At 35.7% G+C, this 21,305-nt stretch overlaps 1 protein-coding gene across 1 annotated transcript; it reads left to right on the top strand.

Moving 5' to 3' along the window:
• The first annotated feature begins 14,491 nt into the window (after window positions 1-14,491).
• On the top strand, window positions 14,492-21,268 carry LOC123249846 (isopentenyl-diphosphate Delta-isomerase 1-like). The gene is made up of 4 exons (XM_044678952.1): window positions 14,492-14,633; window positions 15,987-16,079; window positions 20,161-20,291; window positions 20,942-21,268. Exons 1-4 carry the CDS (start codon window positions 14,492-14,494, stop codon window positions 21,266-21,268), a joined length of 693 nt encoding a protein of 230 aa, XP_044534887.1.
• The last annotated feature ends 37 nt before the right edge of the window (window positions 21,269-21,305 follow it).

The raw sequence follows: 21,305 nt of genomic DNA, 5'->3' as shown, positions 1-21,305 counted from the left end.
TTTTGTGGTTGGATATCAAACTTTCCATTTAGCCCTGGTCTTTTCTGTGCAAATACCTGGAATTCTTCAATTTTGTTGAATGCCCATACTTTCCCCTGGAAATATATAGTCAATTTTGATGGGTAGTTGATCTGTGGTTGCAGGCCCAGCTCTCTTGCCTTTCTGAATATCGTATTCCAAGCCTTACGGTCTTTTAGCGTGGAGGCTGCCAGATCCTGTGTGATCCTGATTGGTGCTCCTTGATATTTGAATTGTTTCTTTCTGGCTTCTTGTAAGATTCTTTCCTTTGCTTGGAAACTCTTGAATTTGGCAATTATATTTCTGGGTGTTGTCTTTTCTTGATCGAATGTCGCAGGTGTTCTATGAATCCTTTCAATGTCTATATTGCCCTCTTGTTGTAGGACTTCAGGGCAATTTTGCTGAATTATTTCTGTTAGTATGGAGTCCAGGTTTCTTGGTCTGTCACTCTCTCATTGAGATATTTCATGTTTCCTCTAACATCAAAGAACTGGACTCTGATGGTTTCTTTCTGTACTTGGAAATAAAACATGAAGTTTTAACCTTTATTCCTCAAGTGAAATCAGTTGAGTAAGAATCCAGAATGTGAGACTAAAATCTTCAATTATAAGACTTGAAGATTTTTTTGGGAAATGGAACAGAAATGTGTATCTTAATCACTAAGTTTAATGTCTTTCTCTCAATTTTCATTCTTCTTGTTTAATATGATTTATGAAAAAGCTAAGTTACTATCATAGTAGTATTAGGTAAGACGATCCATCAATAAATACCAATGTTCTTCTGCTGACTCTGTATAGCTATAACAGTACAATTTCTCAGCTATCAAAATTACAATTGACTTAAGGATAATGATATAGAGTCATACGGAGGGACAAACTAGTGTTTGTTGCTTATAATCATTGAATAAGAGGATTGGTATAAATGGTATCACAAATAATATGTATGACTGGGAAGTGATCTTATGGTGAAAGTGAGGAATAATGGATGGATAGGATACTTTATGTGGGGACAGCCTGATGAGAGGCAAAAAGCCTCGGACTTATTCCATGGAACAAAGCTCTGGAGGACACAGACCCTCAGTAAAAAGGCCATAGCTCAGCTGAAGTTAGACATATAGCTCACTCCTCACCTGAGGCCTCAAACCCCCTCCTTTCCAGCCCTCCCACTGTAACTGAATGTTCTTACAAAACTACTGATGTATGCATTCTCTGGGAACCTGGGTTAGATGGTTACATATTGACAATGCCTATAGCAATGATGGGCAAACTACAGCCTCCGGGGCCAGATGTGGCCCCCTGAAATGTTCTATCTGGCCCCACGACATCATTCCTAATCTGATGAATACAATGAGTAGGATACAATACAATGAAACTTCAAAAGAGTTGCCTTAGAAACAGATTGACAGATGAACATTTCCTTTCCTTTGGCCCCCTCTTTAAAAAGTTTGCCCATTCCTGGCCTATAGAATACTCTGTCTAGATTCGATGAGGTAAACCAGACCCATTGCACTACACTGTAAATCATTACCTTTTTATTGCATATGTGAAAGCTTACCTAAGCACTCAGCCTGTTTCAGTCTCTCTATAAAATAGAATCTACAACAAACTTTACCATTGATTAGCAACCAGTTTGTCTATGGTCCTCCTGATCCCAAATATATTTCTCATTTTTCCCACCCTATCTTGGTGACCCTTCAATAATTTGTGTGAGCAGGATCCATCAGGCTCATCAACTTTACAGGTTGCACTGGTTCTTATAGGATATTAAAGGACTTAATGTACTCACATACATTGAAAAGACATAATAGGGAGGATTTATAGAAGAATGTGGCTCAGAGTTATGCAAGAAAATATGAATAGATTATAATCATCACCCTTGAAATTATGACACAAATTGAAGAGATCACAGATTTATTTATCAAAGGAATGAATGACTATACATAAACATACATTAATGTACTAGTATTAAGAAAGATTTTTGGTTTTAAGCCAAAACCAAATTCTATTCTGCTAGTAATTAAAATGCTAAGTAGAGGGATTCTTAGGATCAGATTATACTTTTACATTCCCTTTGAGATATTTCTTTAGTATATTTTGATTGGCCAACTTTCAAGAATTCATATAAGCAACAAATGTGAATCAGAAGGAATTGAAAGCATGAGGATGCAAATCCTGATTGAAGGCAAAAGAAAACATAGTATCTTCCCAAATAGTTGGATATTGTCTTGTGGATGTGTGGATAGACATCATGAAATAGATATATCTCAAGAGAATTATTGGATCTCTGCTCTCACACAAACTGGTGACTAGATGCAGTCATTAGATCTCTAGGGGAAGAACTTTCTTAGGAAAACTGAACATTATCTATGTCATGATCTGAGAGGGTAAACAGAAAACTATTTTATAAAAGTCAAGCTGGTGTCATGAGATAGTCCATATTTGTGGTTTAAACCCAAGGGAATAGAAAGGTGTGTTAGCATAAAATAATTTTGAAAAGTACTAACAAGTCTAGAGTTAGGTAAGAGTTGGTTTCATCTAAGATCTCTGCTTGAGATACCATTTATTTGTGATGGTGGCTTTCCAATCATCCTTTTTCCTGTTCAAGAACAATGGTGTTGATTTAGATTCAGTGGTTGTAAATAGTAAGCACAATCATTTTGACTATAATTAGCAAATGAAATACTGCTCTTATGTTGTTTTCATCAGTAAAAGGAAAAGGAAAGATTTACCTCAAAGTGTAATATAGAAAAAAAAAAAAGGTACAAAAGAAACTATGGTTCACAACAGGAAATTATTTTTTTGTTGGTAGATCAAATCAGAATATTTCCCATACGACAAATATTCCAACTTGGTAGCATGAAGGTTCCAGAATTGAAAATTGGTTATGTTATCCAAAGTATCAACTACCATCATGGTGTTTCAAGCTTGAAAGTAAGGTAAAAAAGTCTAATGAATAATGAAGAATAGGATGATGAGGAAGTTGAATTGCTGTAATTCAGAGAAAGGCTGCCTTGGTTTTTGTTTTTTTTTTGGGGGGGGGAGCATCTCAACAATATCCTACATTAAAACATAGTTGGTATGTTAATAAAATCCACTTAAAATGTGACCAATTGGGAACTCTCATTGTGTGAATTTCCTGGAAAATGAAGTAAATTGAAACTATAAATGCTCATTTGAGACTAAAACTGCATTGGTGACCCTTTGAGACAGGCTTTTCATAGTTCAAGGATTACCTTGATACCCAGTAACTACAAATTTAATTCAATTCAAGGGGACATTTTCTGGGAATATTCCACTTTCTCTCCCTTTTTCCCTCCTCCCCACCCTAAGACCTTCTTCAGAATAAGCTACACATTTGGCGTCCTGACCAGAGTCCTACTCCTCTACCTGCTCTTGCTTTCTCTAAGACAGGCCTCCTGGGGCCTGACAGAGCAAAGTATCACTACTTGCCATTAGGCTGAACCTCATGGAACTATGCAATCGGGTCTTATATCTCCTTCAAGGGACTTTTCTCTAACCACTGGTACTCAGCCTGGACATAATCCTCAATGGTTAGTACTCTCCCATCTCCTCACATTCATCTTGTCCCAGTAGTTCCAAAATCCCAGCTGCCAGTGTGTAAACTCTCATTCTCATCCCCAGTTTGACTTTCCTGTATACCTATCCATCCCTAATCCTAAAGTGCTACTCCGGATTTGCTGATCCCTTTCACTATTAAACTTTGCATTGCCTGTTCATTAATGAACAAATAATCTTTCACATCAAACCTTTTTTACTTCTTTTTCTTTCTTCTGGCCCTCAGTGAGACCTGGCTTCCTAATGATGACTTCATTTTCCCCTCTACCCTTTACAATACTGGCTACTCTTTTTTTCTCTTAACTCCTAACTCAGTGGTAACAGTGAAGGAATTGGAATACTCCTTGTGGTCTCTGCCACTTCTAGACTTTCCTTCTACCACCTCACTAAGTAATCTATCTTTATTTGAGGTTCATATTATCTTACTATGATATGATACAATGCAGTGGTGGTTGTTTTCTATCAACGTCCATGATATTCTCCTTCCTTCCTCAATGAGTTTTGTACCTGACTTTTCTTTCTCTTTACCCTTACTTCTGTTATCATCCTATGGAACTTCAGTATACACATTGATATTCCCTCAAATAGTCTAACTTTCAAATTTTTTAATCTAATAAATTCCCATGACCTGAATTTAAAAAATTCAGAAATGGTTATATTCTTGACTTTGCTATCACCACAAGTATTCTGCTTTTTTGGTTAAGAATTCTGAATTTTTTAAATAATCTTTTATCATTCTAACTTTTCCTATGACTTATGACTCCATTTTTTGTTTATGTAATGACCTCAGATTTCTTCACCTTTAAGTACTTCCCCAGGCACTTATAATTTCCCCCCCTCTATTTCTCAACCTTTCAGTGAACCATCTCAATTCTATACTACCTTCCCTTCTAAATCCCTTGTTTCTTTGCCCTATTGACAGTGACATCTTGCCAAACCCCAGCCCTAGATTACTCATACTATCCACTTCCTTTGTTCTCTGTTCATGGTTTTCTGAATAGAACTTGAGAAAATCATGAACTCCACAATGATTGTGGTGACTACAAATTCATGTTTTCTCATCTCAAATAGGCTCTCATTGTAGCAAGGCAATCCTTTTATATCATAATTAATTCACTATTCCAAACCTTGCCATCTATCCTTAAGCCTTTTATGGAACCCCATCCCCTACCCTCTTAACTGAGGACCTCATTTCATAGTTCATTGAAAAAAGTGAGTCCATGGACCAAGAAGAAATCATATTTATGTCCATGACTCCACATATACATCTTATTTATTCTTGCCTCATATCACCAGTTGTTCAAATGTCATTGTATACTCTCATTGAGTTAGTCCACTGTCTTTTCTATTCAAGAAAAAAATGTATACATGTGTGGTATACAAATTTTGTTTTAGCATATCAATAAACATATAACAATTCCTGTACAGTACTTTTCCATTTAAAAAAGTTGTATAAAATTTCCTAAAGTACCGATTATGTCTTTTGGTACATGTAACATTATTTTAGTTTGTTGTTTGCCAGCAGAAATGAATGGGAATGAGTTTTAAATTTAGGATATTGGAACCAACATTGCCCATTATATCTTAGCTGAGTTTTGTGGCCTTTTTAGTGTTAGCTACATTTAAATTATCTTAGTTGTTGCACATGTATGTAAATATATGCATAAGTGCATATATGTATGCACATGTAGATTGCTTTTGCTTTTGCTTTCTTCAGTCATTGTAAATATTGTCCTTTTTTTGTGAAGTCCACTGGTACTCATGAAATGTTAAGAGACCTAGAGGAAGGATCTCAGCACACTGAGCAGATTCCATATGTAGAATTATAAGAAGACACAAGTCACACAAGAGGAAAAAAGTGAGGATGAATTTTGATGTGTATCATTTGAGGGAGAACACATATTACTGAGACCTTAAATCCATTAAAGTATTGAAGTAAAATAATTAGAATGTATCATCAATTTTATTTTCCCCTAAAATCTGCTTTTATAGGATAATCTCATTCTCAAAGACATTTCATCAAGTAGAACTTATTATAGGCTTTGCCAATATTCCTTCTGATTTTATTAAATATATGACTATGCTACATGAGCAGCAAGCTAGAGAACTTGACAACACATCCTTAGGATTCCCTAATGACATGAAATAAAATATCCAACTGAGGAAATCTCATCTTAAAAAATAAAGTTTTGTTGATATCTTTTGTTTTACCTAGTTAAAATGATTTCCCTAGAGCATATATTGCAGTGGGATCTCTGTCAAAGATTCTGTACATTTTAGTTTCTTTATTTGACAGTTTCTAATTGTTTTCCATAATGATTGAACTCAGCTCTATCAATAATGCATTAGTTTGCCTGCCTTTCCACAATCCCTATTTTTGACTATTCCCATTTTTTGTCACCTTGCCTATTTGGTGGGTGTGAAATTAAATTTCAGTAGCTTAATACATTTAATGCAAGGTGTTAAAACTGTGTCTAAGAATCCCACTGGAACTTCTAGCTGATAAGTGTGCATTGAAATACATTATAAATGTATAAGGCAGTATGAAGCTAAAATATTTTCACAGGAATATGAGTCATTATATAATGGACTACCTGCAATAGTTTTATTCTTTGGTACTACTAGGTGACTTTGGTTATTTGCAGAACAAAACTGAGAGCCAACTAAGCCCTTAAGGATTCAGGTGTATGACGTGTAGATACCTTGATGTAAAACATAGGTTTGTTTCTAAAGTTCAGAGAGGGAGAGAAAATCTAAACCAGACTCATCTTTTAAGAATTCAAAGAGGGGGCAGCTGGGTAGCTCAGTGGAGTGAGGGCCAGGCCTAGAGACAGGAGGTCCTAGGTTCAAATCCGGCCTCAGACACTTCCCAGCTGTGTGACCTGGGCAAGTCACTTGACCCCCATTGCCCACCCTTACCACTCTTCCACCTATGAGACAATACACCAAAGTACAAGGGTTAAAAAAAAAAAAAGAATTCAAAGAGTATTTTGCCATGATTTCAGTGCCAATGAACTGAATACAGTACTCTGGACAAGATGTGAAAAGGGTAAAGCGTAATGGGATTATTACTTCCCTATTCCTTAAAACTATTTCCTTCAAACAAAAATGGAGAGGAGATTTTTTTTCTCCAAAGCTTGGCTATTGCAGGTGGAGCTCTCCAAGTATCTTGCTGGCTTCTCACCTAGCACTAAGTAGTGTGTGAATTCACTAAGTGGTTTGGAGCTTCTACACCTAGTTCAAGCTTGGGTTGATTCAATCAAAAGGAAGACAAAGGAGAGTTAATCCTGTCTTCACAATCTAGTGAGGTACTCAAATTAGTGTTAACTCAGGATAGATAAGAGTAAAGAATTCTCTTTCACACTAGGTAAAAGTCATGCAAATTATATCCATTTACATAAGTTTATCATTTATGTCTCTTTATTATGAAACATAAATATGCTTATTGCTACCTCTGGGGCTCTCTAAAAAGCCTAGAGGAGATGGGGCTTGGGGCTTACAAGATTTTCTTCTCAAAACCACAGTAGGAGCTGCCTCAGAATGTCCCAGCAACATCATGGATTTGTCTATAGTAAGACTTCCACCAACCAGGAGCCATAGAGCACAAGATATCTAATATGGAGTGCAATGAGAACCATAATGCACCATTTCTCCTGGCCTCCTTCTTTTGCTAGAGATCAGGAAAGCTTACTATGAAGTAAAAAAAATAGCTATGTCTTTCCTAAGCTCTAGAAGATTGCTTGGATCTGAATTTTACCTAGTAAACAATTAATTCCTCCAAACTGTAACAAGGTTGTGACCAGATTATCTGGAAGCAGTAATTACTGTTCCTTCTCTTCCTTAAGCATCCCAATTATATGTTACACATGTATACAAGACTAGGATTTATTCAGGACAATGGAAGAGATACCTGACTATTGTTAATATTACTCAGAGAACTGATAATATTTTCTTCTTACTCCTCATCTTCACCATAAGAGAACTGGCTAGTAACTCTGATGAAATTTTCTAACTACAGAAGGGTGTAGAAATTTTTAACTAACTCCCATGTGTTGATCCTGAGCCATAGCCTTTCTACCTGATCCGATAGTGCTATCGTTCCAGGATCTGTTGGCAATAAAAGATTTTCTACAACTCATTCATCTTTCAATGTCAAATATCCACACAGAGCAATATCCAGGTTTGAGTTATGAAATGGTATAAATTGGGTGAAATGTCTTCAAAACCTGGAAAGGTAAGGTGGCAAAAAAAGAGTATATCACATTATTCTCAAAAAACTGCCAAGGGCAAAAACCAAACCTAGTCTGCCTATAAACATATAGCATAACTATGTAGTTATAATTTTGTATCTTTGTTTCTACATTGTACATGTCCATTAGCCTATGAGTAAGCAGCCCCTAAATTCTGAAGTCCTCTCTTTGTATTAGAAAACTAGGGATGGAAAGGATCTCCTCCAAGGGAAAAACTAACAACCAGCTTTCTATATAGTGACACATTTATAAGAGGTGGTCCTCTGCCATAAAGGTAGGTAGGGATGTTCTCTTCCCCTGCAGAGGTCACTAATCAGTCATAAAGTCAAGCTCTACCTTAAACCACCTTTTAGGAGAGCTCTTGGGTTTTGGAATAAATCAATCAATAGGCATTTATTAAATACTTAATTTGTGCCAGGCATTGTGCTGGGCACAAGGGGAAGGAGAAAGGGAATAAGCATTTATATAGCATCAACTATACACCAGACATTGTGTTAAACATCTTAAAAATGTATATTATTTGATCTTCACAACAATTCTGTGAGATAGATGCTGTTATAACTCTAACTTTAAAATTGAGGAAAACAAAGCTAAGTGACTTGCCCAGGGTCACGTAGCTAGTAAGTGTCTGAAGCCAAAATTGAACTTAGGAACATGAGTCTTCTTGACTCCAAGTCCAATAATCTATCCATTGTGCCACCTGGATGCTCACAATTTACCTCTATGAAGTAGATTTATATAATATTTTTATAGAAGTATTTTTCTTTATTATCTCTCTGAGGTACAAACCCAGCAGTGGTATGACTGGATCAAAGGGCAGGCAGTCTTTTAAAGCCCTTTGGCATAATTCCAAAATGCCCTCCAGAATAGTTGGATCAGGTCACAACTACACCAGCAATGCATAGGTGTCCTGATTTTGCTATAACCCCTCCACCATTTATTATTTTCCTTTACTGTCATATTGGCCAATCCGCTAGGTGTGAGGTGGTACCTTACAGTTGTTTTGATTTGCACTTATCTAAATATGAGAGATTTAGAACACTTTTTTTTTTTAAACCCTTACCTTCCATCTTAGAGTCAATACTGTGTTTTGACTCCAAGACAGAAGAGTGGTAAGGGTAGGCAATGAGGGTCAAGTGACTTGCCCAGGGTCACACAGCTGGGAAGTGTCTGAGGCCAGATTTGAACCTAGGACCTCCCGTCTCTAGGCCTGGCTCTCAAGCCACTGAGCTACCCAGCTGCCCCCTAGAACACTTTTTAATGTGCTTATTGATTGTTTCGATTTATTTATCTGAAAACTGACTATTCATGTCCCTTGACCATTTGTCAATTGGGTAATGGCTTGATTTTTTGTACAATTGACTTAGTTCCTTATAAATTTGAGAAATTAGACCTTTGTCAGAGGTTTTTTTTTTTTTTTTGTAAATCCCCCCCAATTTGTTGCTTCTCTTCTAATTTTGGTTACCTTGGTTTTGTTTATACAAACTCTTTTTAATTTAATGTAATCAAAACTATTCATTTTATATTTTGTAATGTTCTCTATCTCTTGCTTGGTCTTAAATTCTTTCCTTTCCTATCAGTCTGACAGACATATTATTCTATGTTCATCTAATTTACTTAAAATTTCCCTCTTTATATTGAAATCATTTACCCGTTCTGAATTTATCTCAGTATAGAGTGTGAGGTGTTGATCTAAACCTAATCTCTCCCATATTATTTTCTAATTTTCCCAGTAGTCTTGGCCAAGTAGTGGATTCTTGTCCCCAAAACTGGGTTCTTTGGGTTTATTGAACACTATCTTGCTGAGGTCATTTACCTTAAGTCTATTATTCCATTGATCCACCCTTCTATATCTTAGGTAGTACCTCATGGAATATTTAAGTATCAGTTCATACTAATGCCTCTATAGAACCTTTTTGATCAAAGGTAGAACAGTACAAAGGGAATTAACCATATGTCAATCATCAATCAAGTTAAGCTGTTCCTTGTATACTGTTAGCTTTATAAGTATTTATGTTCTTTGTTCAAGAACAGTATGTTTTCTGCCTCAGGCTGAGTCCTATTATGAAGATTATTTTTATTTTAAATCTTCTAGCTTAACAAGTAGCTATCTACTAATCCACAGTTGCAGTAGGATCAAAGGGTGTTACTGGGAAAGTTTAGTTGAAGATTTATTGAACTCATCAAACTTAAGAACTTGGTAAAATTTAAACTACCTTCTGGCAGATAGGGCCCTGGGCTAAGTCAAAGAGGATTTGGCCTAGGGTTTATCTGTGTAAGAGGGACACATGGGTACTCTTGGAGGATGCCAGAGACCTCAGGGCTACTGGAAGACTCTTGCCTCTTGTACCACTGTCTCTTCACATTTAGAAGAGGTGCCTTTGATCGAGACTGATATCAAATCTGCCAAATTAGAGAGGGAAAAGTGAAATCATGGAAAGGATAAGTTTTAGGTCCAGAAAGACAGAAAATCTCTTTTTTACAAGAACCAAGGAAAGAGGAGGTGGTTAGAGTAGCACCCCGGCACACCATACATATGACTGTTTTGCCTGGAATGATTGTGAGAGGAGGCAGCTAGGTGAATACAAGCTCAGGCAAGAGTTGGCTAGAAGACAGGCTTGTGAACAGAAAAGACAGTCACATATCTACATAGCTGGTGCCTTTTCTTTCTCCAAATCTTCTTTTAATTTATTTAATAAATAGTTATGAATTAAGATACAGTCTCCAGAGAATTTTAATTTTAAGTTGATCTCTCTCAGATACAGAACTAGTAGCAATATCGCTTGGTTAAAGGTTATGTACAGTTTTATAGTCCTTTGGACATTGTTCCAAATCATTCTCGAAAATGGCTGGATGAGGTCACAATTGAATCAATAGTTTATTATTGTACCTTTTCCCCTCATCCCCTCCAGCATTTGTAATTTCTTATAGGTGAAGAGTGGTATCTTAGAATTGTTTTAACTTGCATTTCTCTGATATAAAATGACTTAGAGCATTTTTTCATGTGACAGTTTTGAGTTCTTCTTCTGAAAACTTTATCATCTGAATATCATTTGGAAATGGCTCTTATTTTTATCAACTTGACTCAATTCTCTATATAGTTGAGAAATGAAGCCTTTATCAGAGAAGCTTGCTGTAAAAATTTTATAATTTTATAATAATAAGTTTATAATAAAATGTTATAATTTTCTATGGTACCTTTTAACAAAATATAATTTTCCCTGGGATTCCTTCCCAGATTATCTCTTTTAATTGGGTCTACTTTTGTTTTGTCTGAGTTCCTATTTGCTACTCCTGACATTTTTACTTCAGCTGAATGAAGCATAATAGATTCTACTCTAGCCCTTTATTTGAACTCTGTGTTTTTCTTTCAAGTATATTTCTTGTAAACAACATATTACTGAATTCTAGTTTCTAATCCATTCTGTTATCCACTTCCATTTTATGTGTGAGCTCAACACACTTTACATTCACAGTTATGATTACTGTGCATTTCCTTCCATTGTTTTCCCTTCTGTTTGCCCTTCTTTCTTTTTATCCTCAAAAGTCTGTCTTGATTCTGACCACTGCCTTCCCTTAATCTGCTCTTTTTTTTTAAATCATCCCTCTCCTTATCTATTACCTTCTTACTTTTCTATTTCCCTATTGGGTAAGATAGATATCTATACACAACTAAGAGAATATACAGACTTCTTGCTTTTCATAAGTGGTTCTGAAGACCTCAACATAAAACAATTTTTACATAATGGGAATTTTGTAGGAAGCGTTCTTCAGGCAATGGAGGGAGGGGGCTAGCACAGGGTTCAAGGACACATGAGGACTTGGGACAGAGAAGTGAGAATAGGAGGTGCCATGTATAAGGTCTAGGATAGTCCTGTGGGGGCCAGGATGGAATCCAGAGGAAGAACATTGGGTGGTAAGGCAGACACTTGTTGGTCAGTCATGAACACAGGCAGGAGAGGATGGGCAATAGTATGGGGAGGCTGGGGAGAGACTCAGTACTAAGGACAAGCGAATCTAAGGGAAGGCAGAGATAGTATGGAGGGCAGAGTATGGCAGACATACTGGTGGGTGGGCAGAATGGAGCAAAGTTCTCTTCTCTCAGCACTGGAGGTTTCAAACCAAGTCTCCATGTGTCCAAGCTATGGTGATCTCTGCCTGTTCTTTCTCTTCTGCTTCACTTAGTGTTTTTTTTTGTTTGTTTTCAGTTTTTCGAGGGAAGGGATATGACGGGGCAGGAACAAAGAGATAGCACAGTACCATCTAGTAAAGTTAACATAATGTTTTTCTGGAATGAGGATATCTTTTAGAATTCTTTATGTAAATTTTCATTGCCTAATGTGAATTTCCACAAAGCAGGAAATCTCTGCACATATTCTTCCCTCTTTGAACCAAATCCAGTGAGAGTGAGATTCAAATGTTGTCCACCAAACCACATTTTCCCTTATGCTAACTATTCCTTTCATTCCTCTTTGATTCTGGATAATTTCCCCCATTTGACTTCTCTTTTTTCTCTCTTCCCATTGCAGGCTTCCTTCCCATCTCTTCGTTTTTTTTGGAGATCATCCCAACATAATTGACTTATACCAATGGTCTTTGTCTATTTAGATTCCTAACTGTCCTAATAGTTGCTTAGTATTGCCTAATAATCTTGTTATAAATATTCACCAAAAATGGGCCATACTTTCACTTACATGATTGTCAGTCTTCACTAAGGTGAGTGCATGGATCTGTCTCTTTTGTATATTCATAATAATGGTTATAATGGACATCCTTACTTCAGTAATGATTGTCTCGGATAAGCTTATAACTAATCCTTATTGCAGTTACTTCTTGCTCAAAGGTCCATGTATTCCTATGATTTCTAGAAAAGGAATGTGTTATATTTTATCAAAAGTGTTTTTGCATCTTTTGAAATAATAATATGATTTTTATTGTTTTAGTTATTGATTTGCCCAATTATAGTTTTCCTAATATTGGATTAGCCCTTCATTCCTGTTACAAATGTAGACTGATCAGGGTATATGATTTTTGTGATATATTCTTATAATTTACTCTCATATTTTATTTTAAATGTTTGCATCAATATTAAGGAAATTGATCTATAATTTTCTTGCTCTCTTTGGCTTAGGTATCAAAGCCATATTTGTGTCATAGAAAGAACACGATAGAAATATTTTTTCATGTTTTTCTAACAGTTTATATAGTATTAGAATTGGTTTTTCTTGAAATGCAGAGATAGTTTGATGTATATGAGAACTTTTTTTTAATCATTAATTTCATTAGGGCACAAGCTTAGCAGTGGAATCACAAGGTATTATGTTTGTTGTTGTTTAGTCCCGTCTGACTCTGTGACTCCATTTGGGGCTTTCTTGGAAAAGATTCTGAAGTACTGTGCCATTTCTTTCTTCAGCTCATTTTAAAAATGACAAAACAGAGGCAAACAGTTGTTAGTTGCCCTGAGTTACACAGAAAATAAATTTCTGAGACTAGATTTAAATACAGGCCTTCCTAATTCCAAACCTGGTCCTCTATTCACTGGACTATCTAAAACTCTACTCATCATCTTCAGTAGATTATAAGTTCAATTATTCTCTTTCTTGAATCTCCAAGTTCTATCTACTAATTCCTTTCCTATTACTTTCAAACATGCCCAATTCTCCCTGATTTAAAAAAATCCTTCTCCAGAATATACTACCTTTTCAAATATCTTCCTATAGTTCTTCCTTTTTCAGCCAAAACACTAGAAAAAGTTATCTACATACACTCTACCTCCATTTTCTTATCCCTCTTCCATTATTCAACCCACTGTAATCTGGCTTCCAACCTTATCATTCAACTGAAATTGCTGCTTCCTAAACTATCAGGATTGACTTATTTGCCAAATCTGATCTCCTTTTTCATTCTTGATCCTTCTTGATTATCTTCTGCATTTGACACTATTGAACTGTCTTTTATTTCTTTATACTCTTCAGAAGTATTTACCAAAGGATTCCTTAGACCATTTGGTACCAGAAAGTGGAACCCTTTTATCTATGAATATCTGTTATAGTAAACTGGACCTACAAGCAAATTCAAATGATTTCACTAACCCATAAAATGCCTTTGGAGTGTCTCTTCATAGAAAAATAATTTTTCTATAAAATTTCCATGCAGTGGTTACATAAACCCAAAAACTTGTGTTTGGGATGGATTGATTATTTTTTTTAAACCTTACTTTCTCTCTTAGTAACAACTTTAAGACAGAAGGGCAAAAACTAGGCAAATGCAGGTAAATGATTTGCCCAGGGTCATGCAGCTAGGAAGTGTCTGAGGACAGATTTAAACCCAGGTACTGTGTTCAACTCTAGGCTTGAGTCTCTATCCACTATGCCAACCAGCTATCCTAATGTGGATTAATTATTAACCCTTCATATCCATAGGCTTTATGATCATCACAAGCTAGAGGACTCCTTTATAACAATCAACTGATGAAATGAGAAATGTTAATCCCCATTTTTATTCTTATTATAATATTTTGCTATTCCTGTTATTTTAGGCTCAGGAGCTATCCTGAATTCTTACTCAAATTCTTATTACAGGCAATATAACTGAGAATAACTTTTTAAATAAATGTCCACAGTCTAGGTAATATTGAAATTTATCACCATGTCTAAAAGTGAACAAAAACATATGGATCAGAACCAAATCAAACGTTTGGAAGAGATGTGCATTGTTGTTGATGAAAATGATTTGGTGATTGGTTCAGAGACCAAGTGGAACTGCCATCTGAATGAAAACATTGAAAAAGGTAAGAGTAGGAAAGTCTATTTTTGCCCACTTTGAAAGTGATTCTCCAGTCTTCTTTAATTTTGACAGAGGTGTGGGAAATGGATTGAGAAGCTTCACCTAAGAATGAGACACCTCTTTCATCTTATGCTGTATTTGTTCAGAGTTTTTTTTTTTTTGGTGTGTAGTCAATAAAATGTTAGTTATCTACTTGTGAATCTTAAATTATTGAGATTCTAATATTAACCTTTCTTAACAAATTATTGATTTCTATTCTTTTCATGTCATATTCATTCTAAAACATAGTCCTCTTCCCTACCCTACTCAGAGAGCAATGCTCTTAAAACAAAAAAACAACCAAAAGAAAACCTTACTTAGCTTAGAAGCATCTTAGAATTGGTTCCAAGGTAGAAGACCAGTAAGGGCTAAGCAATGGAGGTTGTGACTTGCCCTGGGTCACATAGCTAAGAAGTGCCTGAGCTTAGATTTGAACCCAGGACTTCCCATTGTCTAGATCTGGCTTTCGATCCACCAAGACACCCCCTGCCCCTCAAGAGCAATGCTCTTTAACAACTAATTTTAAAAAGTGAGAAGAAAAAGTAAAACTAATAAACATATCAACAAAATTTGATACTAAATGCAAAGTTCTGTACCTCACCTCTGGGAAATAAAAGGCAGAGCTAAATTGTCTCTTCTTTGGGGCCAACCTTGGTCATTACATTTACACTAAGGTTAGGGTTTTTGGATATTTTTGATCTTTCTACTTGAATCATTATGGTCATTTTAGATATCATTCTCTTGGCTTTGCTTACTTTTTTGCATAAATTCACATAATTTCCCATGCATGACTGTAATGACAAATTCACTATTTCTAATTGTATAATAACAGCCCATTACATTCATATGCTGCCTGGTTTTTAGACTTGCCAGCTGACAGGCATCTTTCCTGTTCCTGATTCTTTGCTTCTACAAAAAGAGTCATTAACTGACATTTTGTGGTCTATGAGACTTTTCTTTCTAACTCTGACCTCCTAGGCACCAAGTAGTGATATCTCCATGTCCAATCTGGACTTGTCAGTCCTTTTCTTATATGTCCAAAATGCTTTCTCTAGTCAACTCACAGCTCAACCCTTGGTGCCAAATGGAGATGTTAAATCACTTTACTCTGAGCTTTGCCTCTCCTCCTACTATATTTGAATGCATGGTCAGAGAGTTTTAATTTGAGTGTCATAGATGTGAGGGAGAAAAGGGATTTTTCTTAAAATAAAATTAAAGATTTTAATTTTAAAATTAAAGATTTAAAATAAAGAGCTCATTAATGCCATGTTTATTACCACCTTTTCTCACAATCATAAGTGTTCATGTATTTTTTCAGGGTTAATCCACCGGGGATTTTCAGTCCTCTTCTTTAATACAGAAAACAAGCTGTTGTTACAGCAGAGAGCTGACACTAAACATATTTGTCCAGGTAAGTACATTTATTTGAAATGCTAATGAGAACATTTTTGTGCTTTCTGAATAAAAAGGTCATTTCTGGAATATATAACAGGCCACCTGGTTTTTATCACAATTTTTGTTAGAACCCAAGAGAGTAAGATCTATCTTGTATACTTTAGGGTTTGTGAGGGCTTTCTATTGGTTTTCACTCTGTTGTTTGTGGGAATAAATCTGTAAAGATGGTGGAGTTTTTTATATTCTCCCATAGAACCACTTTGATAAGAGGTTGATCCAAGGTATGACTTTGTCAGGTGTCTAACTTAATTTGTTGAGGTCATTCCTTATTTCATATTGATGGCATAATCATTGGAATTGGTCATAGGATCAAAGACTTAAAGAGGCAGCTTAACAGCCATCTAGCCTGTAGCCTATTGTTTTATAGACTAGGAAACTGAAGCCCAAAGAAGGAAAGTGACCTGATTAAGATCACACTGAGAAATGAGTCAGGATTCAAACTCAGGTCCTTTGATGTAAATGTGCCACATCAATAAGGCTTGTAATGAACTGTTTCATGAAGAAATATTTTCCCCCCAAAATTTGGCTTATATACATGAGAATCTCTCTTAGGAAAACCAATTTCAGAAATGTTTTGCTTTAAAATAAGTGGGGGAGACCTATGCATTCTGAAGTCTAAAATAAAGGGCAAAATAGTCAAAGCACTAATGAGGAAAGTGTGATAATAGCTTATGTTCCTTCTCTTGGAATCAAAAGATCTGGGCAATGAATCATTTCTTTGCCACTTACTAACGATGTGCCAGGGTAAATCTTGGCTTCAATTTACCTAACAATGAAATTTTATTCCCATTTTATCCTCACAACAACCTTGTGAAGTAGGTGCTATTAGTATCTTAATTTTACAGTTGGAAAAACCAAGACAAGTAGAAGTTAAATGATATACAGTTTTCCTTTCTTCAGGGCCAGAGATCTATCTACTGCTAGCTTCCTCAAACGAGATACTATTTTAAAGCACTTAACATGGTGTCTGGCACATAATAGATAGAATGATGCTTATTCCATTTCCATCTCCCTAAAATGAGGATATTTGTAGTACCTAGCCCATTGAATTATAAAGCAAGAAAGACATTTTGTAAACTGTAAAGCACTATATAAAGGAGAAATCTTGCTCTTGTGCCACTCTCTAGATAGAGGGGAAACTGTGGATAGAAATAACTCCTCATAAAAAAGCTCAGGAAAGAAGCCATGTCAACAAGCATGTACTGGTAACTATTATTGATATGATAAGGAATCAATCTAGTCATCACAGCACAAGTGAGCATCTGGTAAAACTTTGGGGCAAAATAACAGTTTTTTCCTTCTGACATTGATTATTACCAATACCCTCTAGCCTGATGAAAATGAACTTCTATGAGAGGTGACAATATTAGGCTTCCATTGTATTCAGCTGAATTCGGAAGACCCTACAGAAAGAAATTTGTTGAATATGACAGTGCACTTCTTTATTTTTATCTTCAAAGAATTTTCAGAAGACTGTATTTTTTCTTATTGTTAGAGTAAACCTGGTATCCAAAACTGAAATACTGGCATCTCTATTCATACATGAGATCCTAAAATTGATTATAATATTTATTTTTAATGGCACTAAAATATACAATTAAAACCATAAAATTTTATGCCCCAGATGGTTCTACTCTACTTAATTCACAATGGTATAAAATTACTTTATACCACCTTATATAGTATATTCGATGCACCTTAAAACTTGCTTGTTTCTTCATAAGATTCTATAAAGCAGCAGTTTCATTTTTGCATTAACCACTACCCCAAATTGCTTTGTTTTATTAAAATTTGGATACCAAATGGTCATTTAAGGTTCCTAAATTTTACGAATTTCATCTTCTTTAGCCATTTTTATATTATGGTAGAAGCCCAAAATCATAAAATATTCCTACTTAATAAAAAAACAAATCAGAACTTCAAGGATATGCTTCTTACCCAAAACTTTTTTAAATTATAAAAATGACACCTTCCTGAACACCTAAGGAAGATTGGAGCTTACATTCTATGAGGGAGACAACACATACACATGTATATGAACACATGTACATACTTACATTTATGTCTATTACCTCTACCATAGAATGTAGACTCCTTAGGAATATATGTGCATATATGTATGTATTACATGTTTCTATGTATGCATGTGTATAAGTATACATATATATAAAGAGAGAGAGAGAGAGAGAGAGAGAGAGAGAGAGAGAGAGAGAGAGAGAGTCAGACAGAGAGACAGAGACAGAGAGAGAATATACATATGCCCCTAAAGAGCTTATAGTTTATGGGGGAGATTGTATATACATATTGTGTATATACAGATATTCATGCCCACATACATGTATACACACATATTAAATCTCTCCCATAGAATGTAAGCTCCTTAAAGGTAGGGACTATTTTACTTCTAACTTTGGAGCTTAGTAAATATTTGTTGATTTTTTTTTAAAGAAGGGGAGTAACAGGGATATATGGAGAATTCCTGTGTCTTAAAAATCCCAGTTGTTCCTTTGCTGTGAGTGATTTGGCCTAGGGCAATGGGAGCAGTGTTGCCTTTCCCTCACTGGTAAAGAAAGCATCATGCTTCTCTGGAAAGATCAAGTAAATCCAGTACAGGAAAACAAATTCTATTGGATGCAATTTTATTGGATCACCTTTACATGGTAATATGTGGACAATGGGGAGTAAATATGGTTAAATGTCTAGAAGAGCAGCTTCCAACTTGAGTCATTACTAACAGACAATAAATTGGGAGCAATACCTGCAGCTCTGGGCTTTTTAACACGTTTGATTTTGACAAGGCTTTTAGCTAACGAATACTAAGGGTGTAGCCCACTAGAAGAACCAAGGTTTGACAAGAAGGTGAGAGAAAGAAGGGGTGCATGAAGTGTTCAGAGAAAACTAACATCTATGATGAGGGCTTGCCAAGACCTTTTTAGGGCTTCTTATCTACCTTTGATGTCTTTCTTTCACCCAACTCTTAGTTGTGGCTCCAAGAAACTATATAGCATGTGCAGCAGCCACATCCAAGTAAACCATCTTGGCAGATGGGCTAAACTAAGAGGTCTCAAACCCATTGGTAAGTTAGAAGGATGTTTATCCCAAACATGTGAAGAAGACTTCCCTAGAGTAATGGGCATATGAGAGTAATCTGTTCCAATGGCGATGAAGATGGGTAGAAAAGGCACCATGGAACACTTAGATCTTGGTCAGACATTGATGATGCCAAGATCATTCACTGCATGCCTGGCCATTACCAGCCATCCTAACTTTTGTCTGACTATTGCACTTTTGCACTTCTATGACTTTGGAAGAGAGAGTAAGGCTGATGACTTTGTGCAACTTTGCCTCAATTAAATCTATTTCATGAGCAAATCAAGATAACACCAGTGATGTCATTGGTCCTCTCTGAAAATGGACAAACAATAAGACAAACAAGGAAATTACTTCTGTAGCTTGGACTCAAAATATGTTATAGCCAATCATCTGACATCTTTACATAAAGTAGTCAGACTATTCCTTTAGGCTGTTTTCCACCTCTAAGTGCTATGCCAAGGTATTATAAATATGCCATGCTTATAAATTTAAACTCAGTGGGTCTAATTGGGCATCTCTTATAGTTAACTTTCTGGTTGAAACTGATTCATATAACAAGAATGTAGTCAGTAGGTATTTATTAGTCTATTTTGGTGGGAAAGGGTTGAGTGAGAGGTTAAAGTCCTCTCTCTAATGCGTAGGAGCAATGGTGTAGCTCTAACACAGGAATTGCTGATCTAGATTTTTTCAGTTCTGAGCCATATTGATGAAGCTGGTGTTGTTCCTGTTTCTAGGTGGACAGAGAGGAGTGTAAGGATAGTTTTATTCCCTTTTTGAAGGGGACAAAGTTCACTTTCTAACTCCTAAGAGGACATGTTGCAGGTAGCTTCCTTTACTCCATGAAGAGAGATTTAAGTTCACTGAATGGGGAAAGTTGAATTTGCTTTTTTTGGTCTTCCAAAGACAAAGCTATTTAAGAATAATGTCTGTTTCATTTTTTTTAGGAAGTTTTACTGACAGTTGTTCGAGCCACCCATTATATAAACCACTAGAAATGGAAGAAACCAATGCCCTTGGAATAAGACGAGCAGCTCAGAGGAGATTACAAGCTGAATTAGGAATTCCCCTTGAGCAGGTATCCAGCTATAATGACTATAGTGGCAACACTAGATATTGTAAGCACTGATGGCATTGGCTGAAATGTAACAATGTGATAGAGACTGAATAAGGCTGAGTTTTCAAACTGGCTTTTGAGTATTTGATCTATTAAAGAAGTAACCAGGAGAAAACCTTGCCACAGCAGGAGATGCTATGTATTTATAATTACCCAGGTCTCTTGGTTCTACAACTAAATAAGATTAGAGAGATCAGAACTTGAAGCTAGAATAGTTAAGGATTATTAGTGAATTTTCTGTATCCACTCTATCTTTTTGCTCCACTCTAATGGAAAGTTAGCAGTTAATAGAAGACATTATTTTTACTTTGGTTTCCTTAGCAACACAGCTAGATTTTCATTTTAGTGCTAAAACAATTTGGCTAATTATCTGTTATATGCCACAAAATATTCTTCCAAAGCTGGAGACAGCACTGAATAATTTTTGCTGCTGGCCATGGTGAGACTGCTTTGATACATGAATGTTTGATTAGATCAATTCAAGAATTTATGCTGAGATGTTTCTAGGGAAATGAAGTGATTCAAGAGCATGTAAATTTTGTCCAATGAGGCAAAGAAATGAGACATTTTTCTATTACAAAATTGCTAACCTTATATCTATTTGTCCACAGGTATCTCTTGATGATATTAGCTTTGTAAGAAGGCTTCACTACAAGATTAAATTGAATGAGGTTTACGGAGAACATGAAATTGGTTATCTTCTGTTTATGAGGAAAGATGTCACTTTGAATCCAAATTCCAGAGAATTGAAAGGTTACTGTTATTTAACAAAGGAAGAAGTAAAAGAACTCTTGGAAAAAGGTGCCAAGGGTGAAGTTAAGATTTCTGACTGGTTCAAAATAATTGCAGAGAATATTTTGTTTCAATTGTGGGATAGCTTGCCTGATATAACTCAATTCTTTGATCATGAGAAGATATACAGATATGAAAAAATATGAGTAATTAGAAAAGTAGGTCAAGTACTATAAGTTAAGT

Source organism: Gracilinanus agilis, chromosome 5 (genome assembly GCF_016433145.1).
Source record: "Gracilinanus agilis isolate LMUSP501 chromosome 5, AgileGrace, whole genome shotgun sequence".
NCBI lineage: Eukaryota > Metazoa > Chordata > Mammalia > Didelphimorphia > Didelphidae > Gracilinanus > Gracilinanus agilis.
The sequence above is the reverse complement of the archived record's forward strand: the minus strand, read 5'-3'. Positions and strand labels throughout refer to the sequence as shown.